This window comes from Bos taurus, chromosome 13, assembly GCF_002263795.3.
Source record: "Bos taurus isolate L1 Dominette 01449 registration number 42190680 breed Hereford chromosome 13, ARS-UCD2.0, whole genome shotgun sequence".
Classification (NCBI taxonomy): domain Eukaryota; kingdom Metazoa; phylum Chordata; class Mammalia; order Artiodactyla; family Bovidae; genus Bos; species Bos taurus.
In genome coordinates, this window is record NC_037340.1 from 59571639 (window position 1) to 59584398 (window position 12760).

The 12760-nt window shown below is 49.4% G+C and overlaps 1 protein-coding gene across 1 annotated transcript; it reads right to left on the minus strand.

The window, feature by feature from the left end:
* Positions 1 to 640: 640 nt before the first annotated feature.
* Positions 641 to 11311, minus strand: FAM210B (family with sequence similarity 210 member B). Its single transcript, NM_001080278.2, has 3 exons — positions 11119 to 11311; positions 3669 to 3844; positions 641 to 3162 (listed from the first exon to the last, which is right to left on the minus strand). The coding sequence occupies exons 1-3, from the start codon at positions 11302 to 11304 to the stop codon at positions 2946 to 2948; spliced, it is 579 nt and encodes a 192-aa protein (NP_001073747.1). The 5' UTR covers positions 11305 to 11311; the 3' UTR covers positions 641 to 2945.
* Between the last annotated feature and the right edge of the window lie 1449 nt (positions 11312 to 12760).

A 12760-nucleotide genomic window follows, 5' to 3' on the forward strand; every position in this document is an offset into this window, starting at 1 on the left:
TTGCAGTCCACAGGTAATTCTTTCCACCAGCTGTTCAGTCTCGGCCTAGAAATGAGATGCCGTGAGGAGCTGGTCTCTCCCATTTTTGGTCTCAGGTTCTATGTGCTCCTATCACGTAAAATTACATATTTCTAGCTGCCAACACCTGTGCATCAACCAAGGTGGTGAACTTGACCATGATGAAGACAAAGGTGGAAGTGTTGAACTTACTGAGAACTAGGAGAGGAAATAAGCTTTCATGGCCAACTTTCAATGCAAGAGGTACAGAGATCAGAAATGTCCACACAAGTGCTATACACTTCCATGGCAGAGTTGGTGAAGTAGTCACGGAAACATCAAAACAAGTGGGTAAAACTGCAGTGTCCGATTGCCTTAGGACAAAGGAACTTCCAGTTTCCATAGTCTTGAGCTTTATATCCCAAAGTAGTAGTTCATCCATCTACCCCAGCCGTGGTCAACATGACATGACTAACCCCATCAGGGCTATTAGCTAAGCCACATTTCCCCGAGACAATCCCACACAGGCCCAGAAAAGAGCTCACTACAACGGGGCCACATTAGCAAACTAGTCACACGCAGTGCTGGCTTGTCACTGGCAGCAGGGATGGCTTACCACAAGAGGAATAACAGGTTCTTCACAAACTTTATAAAGACGTTTATTCGTTTCATGGAACTTAAGCTGCTCATTTTGTCAGATTAAAAAATTAGAGGTGAACAATGGCTTACATTTCTAAAATAGATCATCAGTTCTATTCCCCTAGTTCCATAAAAACAAAATACAAGTGATCTGTACATCTTGCTGGTGAATTCACATAATGCTCTAGTTCCCTGATCCTTTGACTTTCTCTCCTCTCTAGTTAACTCTGTTCTGTTTTGACCACTGGCCACAGGAGTGGAGTGGCATTGGGGCTTAGAAGCGAACGCTATGGCTATTTGGTACGATAATTTATTGCTTGCCCTTTCAGTCCACTCTCATTTCTCCAAACACAGAATCAAAGTTTGAGATTTAAGCCCTTAAACTTGGAGGAATCCCTGTGGGCTTTTTTGCATAGGCATTACTCAGGATCTGAATGGGTTGGGAGGCCGGTGTGGAAGGTGGTTAGGAGCCCAAAGCTAACTATTGCCATAGAGACAGCAACACAGAAGTGCTGGTCCTGCCTCACAAGGAATTAACTAGCCCTGGTGCCTTCATCTTGTTCTGCTGTGTCCATGGTCCTTGGAATTAGACCCCAGAAAGACAGTTCCAACTTTAAATGGCTAAAACTTTTTGGCAACGGGCTAATTGCTTTAAAAGGGGAGAAAATACCCGATGCACTTTAAAGATCTTGCAAGTGGAGAATGTGTCCCATGAAGATACTTTTAAAAGTTAACTGAAATAACCGATTGATGTGTATTACTAAGGTCTAACTAGGAAAATGTCAATAGTCCGAGCTCAGTAAAACCAGGAGGATCAGTTTACAGTTGCTTCAGTTTTCTGATTGTCACAAGTGTAGTTAATCAAACCAAAAAACTAAAATAAAAAGTAAATCTGGGAGCCAGAAAGATAAACATAACCCCTCATCCATGGCAGAGGGGCAGACGGGTTACAGTGGGGTTCCCGGGTGTGGAGCAGGTGCCCTGCAGGAGCCCGGCCCGGGGTGGGGCAGCTGTCAGTGACGCTGAAGCCTACCGGAAGACATTCCTTCTCTGTTGCCTGCTTCTGACTATTCCGCAGAGAAAGTCTCAATTTGAGTGCGTGTGCTTCGATTTCTATTCTTAAATGTCCCTAACAGAGAATGTGGGGGTCTCAGGTCACACCCCCTTTATCTGGTAAACTGGCTCAGTCCCTCCCCGGCTTGTATTATTACTGTGTTATATATTTTGTAGTGGCCTCTTATTTACAGCAACTGCTAGTAACTTTGCTTTTTTAGAGAGTGATACAAAATCTTTTTTTACACACATAATTTTAACTCAATTAAAAAATAGAAGTAGCAATTCAGTGTAAACATTGTGACAGTGATTCTGGAATGTCTGAAGTCTGAGACAGAGTGAGTTAGGCCAAGATTGTCTCAGCTTTCCATATACATGCAGTGGAGCCAACTGATGCCATTACTGTTGGACAAAGTTTCCAGTTTTTACCTAAAGAGACAAATGATTCTGACCTACTTTAATGAAATTTGTGAAAAACCAGCTGAGGCAGGCTCTACATGTCCAGATTTGAAGATGTTTGGGAATCAATGAAACATACCAGAAATACTTATTTGTTTTCTTTGCCCAAACAAGTATAATGAATGTCAAAGTGTTGATGCTAATTTAGATCCTGATTACATATTGGGAAGTCCTCAATTCTGCTTCATTAATTGTAGCACTGGACTCTGTTTTGCACAATACTGCATATTAAACTGCAGGCAGCCTGACAAGTCAGAGAAGGCAACGGCACCCCACTCCAGGACTCTTGCCTGGAAAATCCCATGGATGGAGGAGCCATGTAGGCTGCAGTCCATGCGGTCGCTAAGAATTGGACACGACAGAAGTGACTTAGCAGCAGCAGCCTGACAAGTATGGGAGGAAGGGGAATTTTAAAAATCAGCTTAATGAATCACTACCCTTCAAGAATTTGAGCAAAGATGAACCCCTGAGGCTCTTGCAGGCAGACCCTCACCAATGGTCTTCTGGAAGGAACACTTCCTGGCTGACAGTTTTGTCTGACATGACAACTCATTGGTGGTGTTCTGCTGATGAGTATGCAGACAAGCCCTGTGATGAATAGCATTACCCAAACTTTAAAGTGGAAAAACTACAATGATTTGAAACCCTGAATTTTTGCTGGCAAAAGTAAATCCTATTTGTGAGAATGCAACAATTAGCCCCTGCTACCCACCCACCACAAAACCTACATCCTAAAACCAATCTAGCATGTGTCATTTACAAGAAATAGGTTTTCAGGCCCACAGTTGAAGAGTTCATCAAGGCTTTGCCGCTGGAGGTTTAAAAATTCCCACTTTCCGAAAGTATCTGACAATCAAGGGCACAGAAACTAAGGTAATACTGATCCTCACGGGCGCGAACAGCTTGTGGATGGCGTAGGCCACCACAAAGGTGCTTGTGCCGGCCGCCATTTTCGACTGGACCAGTGACTCTTTAAAGCCGAGTTTAAGCAGGACGGCTGACATGTCCACACCACTGGAGGGGAGAAAGACAGACAGACAAACACAGAAACACAAAAGATATTTACTACAGCAAGGGACTAAGTTAAGCACTCAATTTGGCTATGAGATTTACACTATTTTTTTAAAATGTAAGTAAAAGTAGCTAGATGAATACTAAGTCTTAGGAAGAAAGTTCTTACTCTCAAAGACTCTTGCTGCTGCTAAGTCACTTCAGTCGTGTCCGACTCTGCGTGACCCCATAGACGTCAGCCCACCAGGCTCCCCCATCCCTGGGATTCTCCAGGCAAGAACACTAGAGTGGGTTGCCATTTCCTTCTCCAATGCATGAAAGTGAAAAAGTGAAAGTGAAGTCACTGTCGTGTACGACTCTTAGCGACCCCATGGACTTCAGCCTACCAGGCTCCTCCATCCATGGGATTTTCCAGGCAAGAGTACTGGAGTGGGGTGCCATTGCCTTCTCCGCTCAAAGACTCTTACATGAAAGCAAAAAACGAATACCTACTACTGTCCCAATCTTACCTTGAAATAACCATGTAAAACATTCCCAAGGAGATTAATGAGATTCCAATGTGCAGTGACACTGCCACGGCACCATATTCTTGAAAAATCTTTTTCAGCTGCTGCGACTTGCTTAGCTTTTCCTCCTCTGTGCCCTTGATATTGCTGCCTGTGGTCACAGTGATTTTGCTGGGGTCCTGCACACAAACCAAAGAAAGGGAGACACTTGAGGGCAGGAGCAAGGATGTGAGTGGTCATCACCACATCACCACCTTCAGAATCATGCAATGTTCTGCTCTTTCTTATCCAATGAGAGATGAGTTCCTCTCTTTCTTCATCAGCTGAGGCTAATGCCCGCTACGCCACTGAGTGCACTGAAGGGCTGGGTACCACATGTGATGGGCAAAACGATGGCCCCAAAGATGTCTAGTTCCTAGGCCCTGGAACCTGTGAATATGTTACCTTATGTGACAAAAGGATTTTGCAGGTAGGATTCAGTTAAAGATCCTAAGATGGGTAAATCATCCTGGATCTTCTGAGTGGGACCAATGTGATCACAAGGGTCCCTGTAAGTGAAGGGAGGGAGCCAGCAGGGTCAGAGAAGCTGACATGAGGAGAGAAGCAGAGTCAGATTTGCAGAGGCTGGTGCTACTCCCTCTGAAGATGGAGGAAAGGGGCAAGCCAAGGGATGCAGGCAGCTCTAGAAGCTGGAAAAGACAGGAAATGACTTTCCTGGCGACTCAGATAGTAAAGAATCTGCCTGCAATGCAGAAGACCCAGGTTCAATCCCTGGGTCAGGAAGATCCTCTGGAGAAGGAAATGGCAACCCACTCCAATATCCTTGCCTGGAAAATCTCATAGACAGAGAGGAGCCTGGTGGGCTACATAGAGTCCATGGGGTCACAAGAGTCAGACACGACTAAACCACCACCACCAGAGCAGTTGGAAGGACCCAGCTCTGCGATGCACTGAGGTTAGCACCTATGAGACCTCATGGGCTTCTGACCTCCTTGACTGTAAGAAAACAAACGGGTGTTATCTTATGCACGACAACCAGGCTAGACTCTATAAGACAGTGGGTGTGAAATAAATGGGAACAGAAGCTATGATATATTTACTTTTGGAATCAAGGTTTATCCCTGAGATCTGAACAGATATAGGGGGAGGGTTAGTTCCTAGGCCATAAATACAGCATTGGGGGTTTGCAGAGAAATTATTTACTATGTAGGGTGTCCATTAACATTTATTGAGCGTCTACAAGGCCTGGAACGGTTTGAGAGAAACAAAAACAATAATATTGGGTTCAGAAGACAAAACTTCTCCACGCAGAGTGCTTTTTCATCAAAGGATTGCTTCAGCTCTCATGACAGACCTCACAGACAGAGCTCTTCTCAAGGACAGGATCTGGGTCAGCCAGCTCCGGTTATGGACTTTGAAGTGGAGGCCATTTCCTTATATTTTTAGAACATGCAGGGGCACAGGCATACCTCAAAAGCTGGCAAGGCAGGGGTTGGGGGTAGGGACAATGACATGCGTCATGGCGACCCCAGGAATGAAATTAAATGATACCCAGATATCCAGAGCAGCAGCCTCCAAACCGAATGAGGCAGCGGCCCTCCCAGCCCCGCCCCACCCTGCTCTGGAGGCATAGGTGGCCGCTGGGTTTCCTCTCTGGTCACTCCGTGTGTCCACCAAGGGAGGGCACTGGGAGCAAGAAGTGGTCCAAACCCCCACATGACATCAGCTGGGCCCTGCTGACACCCCGCCTCGGGTGGTGACCCAGATGTGTGTCTCCCTGAACTCTGAGCTGGCGCATCTGCCTTGGCTGTGATGTCCACGGTCACACATCCACAACAGGTCTGGACAAGCTCCTGACCCACTCCCACCCACATGCTCCTCTCCAGGTCACAGCTGTCCCTGTTTCGGCAAACCACATCCTCCTAGATGCTCTGCCTGAAACCTGAGTCACTGATTCCCACAACCAGCTATCAGTCGACCCCACCAGGTCCAAACTCAACCCCCCTCACCTCCCCACCCAACACTCCTATCACCCTGGCCCAAGCTCCTCACCTCTTCCCTGGGTGACTGTGATGGCTTCTTCCTAGCTGTCCCCCAATCCTACCTTTGACCCCTCAACAGAGTGGCCAGAGACAGCCTGTGAGATCCAAGGTGGGATTACAGCACCGCCCCCGCTCAGAGGCCTCCTGGAAGCTAAAGTAGTCTATGCACTAGCCCCCCTGGCCCTCCAGACACCACCCCCCACCCAACCCTTCTCCTTCCTGCTTCCCATTCCAGCCGCCCAGCTTCCTTGCTGCTTTAAGGAGGACAGGCCAGGCCCGACAGGCCCTGGCATCTGCTGTTCCATCTGCCAGGAAGTTTTTCCCCAGAGGGCCTCATAGCACTGCCTCCAGATCTTTATCCAGCACCACCACAGGGAGGCCCTCCCGGACTGCTCTCTTTAAAGTACACAGTTGCATGGTTCATGTGTGTCTGCCATTGTGCAGTCATCATCAGGGTCTAATTCTGGAAGATTTTTGTCACTGATCTGCAGTTACTTCCCATTCCCCTCTCCCCCGTCTTGCCGGGGGGGAATGGAGACACCAACCTCCTTTCTGTCTATGGATTTGCCCATTCTGGATGTTTTTAATATGAATAGGATCATGCAACACGGGGCCTTTGGTGACTGGCTTCCGCTACAGACTGAAAGTTTGTGCAACTTGCCTCCCCTCCCTCAAATTCATACAATGAAACCAAATCCCCACCCTGACCGTATTTGGAGGTGGGAGGTGACTAGGTCATGAGAGTGAAGCCCTCATGAATGCAATCAGGGCTCTTATAAAAGACACCCCAGAGGGCTACCTTGTCCCTTCTAACATGTGAGGACATGCCAAGAGGACAGAAGACAGCTGGCAATGAACCAGGAAGCAGACCCTCACCAGACAAGACCCTCACCTGTCCTGACCTTGGACTTACAGCCTCCTGGGCTGTGAGAAATGAATGTTTGCTGTTTAAGCCACCTGTGCTTGAGTGCTCAGTCACTTCAGTTGTGTCTGATTCTTTGCAACCCTATGGTCTGTAACCTGCCAGGTTCCACTATCAATGGGATTTGCTAGGTAAGAATATTGGAGTGGGTTGCCATGCCCTCCTTCAGGGGATCTTCCCAACCCAGGGATCGAACCCATATCTCTTATGTCTCCTCCACTGGCAGGCAGGTTCTTTACCACTAGCACCACCTGGGCAGCCCTTAAGCCGCCCAGTCTATGGTATTTTTGTTATAGCAGCCTGAACAGACTACTGCAGCTTTTTCCACTTATCATGTTTTCAAGGGTCATCCACATTGTAGCAGGTATCCAACTTCATTCCTTTTTATGAAGTAGAATTTGATTCAACTGAAATACAAAGTATGGATTCTAAAATTTATCCTGCGGGCTAAGCTAGGAGCCATAGCACATTTTTGGCCGACAAAGAATGTCTGTTGTGTCTGGGAGCGTTGTTGTGCCTGGTAACCTCTGGGGCAGGATCTCACCCTGGCTTCATGCAGGACAGGAGGGCCTGGCTCTGAGTCAGCTGCTGGAATGATAAAGTGTATGTGCTACATGTTTGTGGAAGGTAAGGTACAAAAGCAGAGGAAGGAAAGGCGGCTCAGTGAAGAGCCACATTCTGGGCATGGCGAGGAGCAGGTGGAATTCAGTCTTGGATGGAAACTTGCTCAGAACTGGGACTTCCCTAGCAGCCCAGGGGTTAGGACACCTTGCTTTCACTGCTGAGGGGGAAGGGCTTAATCCTTGGTCAGGGAACTAAGATCCTTCAAGTCATGCGGCCAAAAGAAAACAAAATTTGCCTAGTCATCCTTGATTTATAATCATATGCAACTGCTACTCATTTGCCCCTCTTCTCCCAAAAGCTGGTACAAAACTCAGATTTATGAGTTAAGAGTCTTTTCATTACCTCCCAATTGAAAGAGCATCTCTTTTGTTCCCAAACTGCAGTTAGGACTGAAAACACACACACACACACACACACACACACGCACACGCACACACACACGCACACACACACACACACACGTGCGCCCTCCCCCCCCCCACCCCCCCACCGCCCAAACACCTGGAAGCTTTCATCCTGGAATTAAATTTCAGTACCATTAAAGGCTGTTCTGTCCCTGGGAATTAAGTGTTAAGGCCTTAAGGGTGGGGATGAACTGTATTTTCTCACGGCCTTTAGCTTTAACTTCTGCGGGGGGTTTTCAGACTTATGAAAACAAACAGTTAAAAAAAGGGGTGGTGGTGGGTGGTTTAGTTGCTCAGTTGTGTCTGACTTTTGCAATCCCCTGGACTGTAGCCCGCCAGGCTTCTCTGTCCATGGGTTTCTCCAGGCAAGAATACTGGAGCAGGTTGCCATTTCCTTCTCCAGGAGATCTTCCTGACCTAGGTATCAAATCCACGTTTCCTATGTCTCCTGCATTGCAGGCAGATTCTTTATCACTGAGCCAGTATCCGTTTATGGGGTCCCAGAGACTGATTCTGATAGGCAGGAAAGCCTATCATGTTTTGAAAGGTTTTAGGAAAACCACGAATATTCTCAGGAGAGGCCACTTCTGTTGAGCCAGCCACTGAGCTTAGCACTTTAAAGGTTTTATAAAAACCCTCACGACCTCATGCTACGGGTACCTCTGTCACTTCCACTTTGACAGATGGGAGATCGGGGCTTTGGGGTGAAGCTGTGAGCTGGCTGGCAGTGCTCAGACTGTGTTCTGCACTACAGACTCCCCTTCTTGTCCCCCAAGAGTTGAACATTCCTAGAGGAAGAGCCTGTTTCAGAACTTCAGGACTCTGGAGGGGAGAAGAAAAACTGTCTTCAGCCTCCCTTGTTGGGCCAGCACCCACGCTCCCAGTTCTCTGACGCCCAGCGGAATGGCCGCTGGGAGCTTAGGCTTTTTCTGATAAACAGGTCGCCACCCGCCTTTTGGCTGCAGAGGAAGTGCCCCAGATGGGAGGGCTGCCGGGCACTGATAGGATGGCTTCCAGAGCCAAACCATGTCCTGGGGTGGATGACGATGAGTGGAAGCCCTTTTCACTCCCACCCCAACACTTGGCCTGACAGAACCTCATTCTGCCCCATCTGTCCACTCACAGGACGGGGCGGAGCTGCCACTCTCTCTCTCTTCCTCCCTCTTCTGTGCAAGCTCTATTTTGGCAAATGGCCTTTTGGCCAAAAAAGAAAAACAAAAACGCAGCCAGACTTCCAGCTACAGAATAACAAGTATCTATTGCCAGACAACAAGAGGGACAAAATATTCAGACACATGGACAATTTCCTGTTAGCCAGTGCCAAGGTTAGTTTTTAACTTTCTAGAGTTAGATTTTTTTTTTTAAACATGGACAATTTTCTTCCTTTTATTTTGAAAATCTCTTTAATCACTGTGAGTCATGTATTTTTCTTCCTAAGCCTGGAGGAGACGAAAGAGGTTAAAATAAAAGGAATTTATGAAGAGGTGACCTGCAAGGAATAGGAATCTTTCAAACATTCATTTCTTGGTGAGATATCACCTTAAAAACCTGTGCTATATTCTTAGTTGCCGTCCTGGTTGGAGATAACTTCGTACCTCCCCCGGTGTCTGTTTTTAGATAAAAGTGCTTCCATACACTTGGGGATGGCTTGGCTCTCTGAGCCCCAGAGTTTTCATCTCCCAGTTCTCCCTCACATGCTGCCTTTCACGAAGTCAAAGCAGTGCCAACCCAGAGCAGACACTCACAAATAAGTGAAGAACAGTTGTTAAGAGCAAAAGCTTTGGAACCAGACTAGTTTGGATCCCAGTTCTGACAGGTAATCTCTGTGTTTCTCAGAGAGTTACTCAACCTCTCTGGGCTTACGTGAAGATAATAGTATTGTTTATGTCTCAGGGTTGTTGTGAGAATTACACGAATTGATATTTTCAAAGTACTCAGAACAGTGCCTGTTACAAAGTAAACACAATATAGTGTTTATCATTAATATTATTTACTGCATGAATGAAAACAGGTGTCACTCTTAACAATCTGACCTTTTAAGCAAGATTTTTGGCTCATTCCTCAAAACTTCTTGACTCTTCTCATACAGCCTCCTTACTTTAATAAATACAGCAGTGGTGGCTGGGATTGGTGGAGGGAGGGCAGCAAACACACACACACACACACACACACTCACACACCTGCCAGTGCCAGGCTAACCAGACAGACAAGCAAATCAGAAGGACATTCCGTATGAGGAGAGCATAGAAGATGTACTCCCACGAGGCTGAGGAGAGGCCAGTGGAGGCGTCACTGGTGGTCAGGGAAGGCTTCCAGGAGGAAGGGACAGATAGGCTGATGTATGGAGAATCTCCAGGAGACACCTGGGTGTATGCAGAGGGTGTGAGGCATGTGAAGATCCCCAAGCTGGGCTCAGGAGGCAAAGATAAGATCTACTGCCTGTCAGATGGCTCAGCACAAGGCAGAAAAGGAAGTTTCTCCATCTGTGGGGGAGGCATGGTAAGGTCATGGGTCAAAGGCCTATGGAACATTTAAGAAGCACTGGCTCCCAGTGACACCATGCTCAGGCCTGCATCAGCTCATGGAATGGTCCCCAAACTACTGTTGGGAAGGTGTTATTTTTAGCCCCCTGAAAGGTCAGCAACCAGGCCTCAGAGACCTTGAGGACAGGGTGAGACAGCAACCCTGGTCAGTGGATGCAGGCAGGCTGGACCAGAGCAGCAAAGCTCCAAGCACTGCTCCTTCCAACTGAGTTCTGCATCTCCAGAAGGCACTGCTCACCACCTGTTTTCTTTAAGGAGACCCACTTCAAAATCAAACTGAAACATATTTACAGAAAGGAGCAGTCTGCATTTGCATTCTGAATGAAAACCAGTTTTCACTTACCATGCATAGAAGGCAAGTGAAGATATACACAAAGAAGTAACCCTGCGTTTCAGGCGCGAGTCCCCCGCAGTCAGACTGGGAGGCCTGCTCTCGCGGTTAGATAAAAAGGGAGTGGCAGCAAGTACTCGGGGGGAGGAGGGGAAGGTGCGGGGGCAGGTGGTGGTGGTGTTAGAGACAGCAGCATCCACCGAGCCTTCCTCCTCAGCCCAGCGAGGGGCCCCAGCGTGACTTCAAAGGGAACAACTCTAAGCGCCGGATGACAACGTCGATACCAAGTCCACCCCACCTCCAATACTCTCCGCCGCCACCACAGCGCAGGCCCAGCTTTGGGCACCTGGGATCCCCTGGAGGCTGTGACCTTGGGCATTCGCCACGCCCCCCTGAGCCTCAGTTTCCCCGGTTGTCAACTGGGAGATCGCTTCCTTGGCTTGAAAAGATTTGGGGTCTGGGGACCTGAAGGTGTTCGGTCTCAGCAGCTGCGCGTGTAAAGCTCTCCTCCGGCGCAGGTGGACCAGTGATCCGAGCGTCCGGGGATCCGGGTGTCCGGGGAACCGGGTGGGGGTGGGGAGGCTTACCTGGCGGCCCTGGTAGTTCCCGCGGGCGGCGCGCAGCAGCTGGGCGTCCGGCCCGGGCCCGAGCAGCGGCAGGAACACCGGCGGCGGGACACAGGGGGCGGCGGCGCCCAGGAGCCAGGTGGCGCGGCACCGAACCCGGGCGCCCACCCGGCCCGCGGGGCTCAGCAGCGCCAGCAGCCCCGCCATGGTGCACAGAGCCGGGCGCTGCCGCCCTAGCAGCAGACCGCGGGGGGGGGGGGGGGGGGGGCAGCGCGGTGGGCGGGGCCCGCAGGAGCAGGAGCCCGGAGCCGCGGGGAGGGGCCAGAGTCGTGCCCGGTCCTAGGCCCCGCCCCCCCCGCCGCTGCCAGAGCGGCTAGGGCGGAGCTGGAGCCGCGCGCGGAGTGGGCGGGGCCTGAGCTGGAACCCGGCGCCCAATGCGAGGACTGGAGACGCGAGCTCTGACACCGGGTTAATTCCAGCCCCAAGGACCCTGACTCATCATGTTGGTTTCGAGGGAGTCGGAGGCCAGCCCAGCCCAGATGCAAGAGTGAAGGGGTTAGATTCCTCCGACTTGATGGGAAGTGGCAAGGTCACGGGTGGCAGGGCTTGTGGAGTGGGAAATATCGTCGTGACCATCTTTAGGAACTGCAATCTACAACAGTATTCGACTGTTAACTGCAATGAAGATACTAATATTTGGTCTCCATTCTGCAGAAGAAACTGAGACAGAAACGAAGCCTTCCCCGAGGCCTCTTATCCTCCTCCTCTTCTCATGCCTGACCCCTGGTAGCACTTTTGGTTGAAACTAAGGATCCAAAGTGTTTCTAGATCTTTGCTATTTTTAAGCCGGGGGAAAAAAATAGCACGGAAAATTGTTGCTTGAAAACCAGTGGAAAAGCTGGAGGAGTGGACATTAGGCCGGGCCCCCAGGAAAGACTCTGGTTAGAGCAACACCGGCGGGCCAGGGGAGTGGCCCTTCAGTCACAAGCGGGAAGATGAGTGTCAGGGGCAAGCTAGTGAAAAGAATGAATTTGAGAGCACACTGCCAGAGACAATGACCCCAGGATCAGAAAGCTGCCACTGCAGCTGCCTTCCACAAAACAGGCCACTGGATACCAGAAGGCAGAATCAGGCTGCAGCTTCTGTCCCCACTAACTGTCCACAGTTGGGCTGGCAACTGGACACCTGGATTCTGCTGCAGAAAACCCCACATCTCTGTCAACTTGTTAACCAGCAGCAAACAACCCAAGCTACAGGAGGATGCCTCTGCCTTCAAAATATTTTATGAGTGCATCCAGTTGGCAGAAAGAAATTAGTACCCAGAAACCTAGCTGCAAAGGGAAGTTATAGCCATGCTGACCAGAAGGTGCACAACAAAGGGATGGGAATCCATGTGCCCAAATTCAGTACCTCAAGACCGCCCCTAACCTGCCCCCACCTTGTCTCACTGGGTAGAACTGAGTCACATGATACTGTTAGCTGCAGGGCAGTCTGGAATTTGAGGATCCTGCAAAGAAACAGACTTGGCTTAGATCAGAGCAGGCACACTGTCCTCCTGAACACAGTTGGGGGTCTATTGGCAGGGAGGTAGAGGAGGATGGCTGCAGGGGTGGTATGGGGGAATGGTAATTACAGAAAGTGGATGGGGCTGTGTGCCCATGCG

What these genes read in the sequence shown, in the direction of transcription:
- FAM210B (NM_001080278.2), bottom strand. Translation starts at nt 11,304, where the DNA reads ATGGCGGGGCTGCTGGCGCTGCTGAGCCCCGCGGGCCGGGTGGGCGCC. An exon ending in GGAACTACCAGGGCCGCCAG is followed by an intron (nt 3,845 to 11,118) that starts GTAAGCCTCCCC and finishes GTTTGTGTGCAG; the next exon opens with GACCCCAGCAAAATCACTGT. An exon ending in TTTTACATGGTTATTTCAAG is followed by an intron (nt 3,163 to 3,668) that starts GTAAGATTGGGA and finishes TCTCCCCTCCAG; the next exon opens with TGGTGTGGACATGTCAGCCG.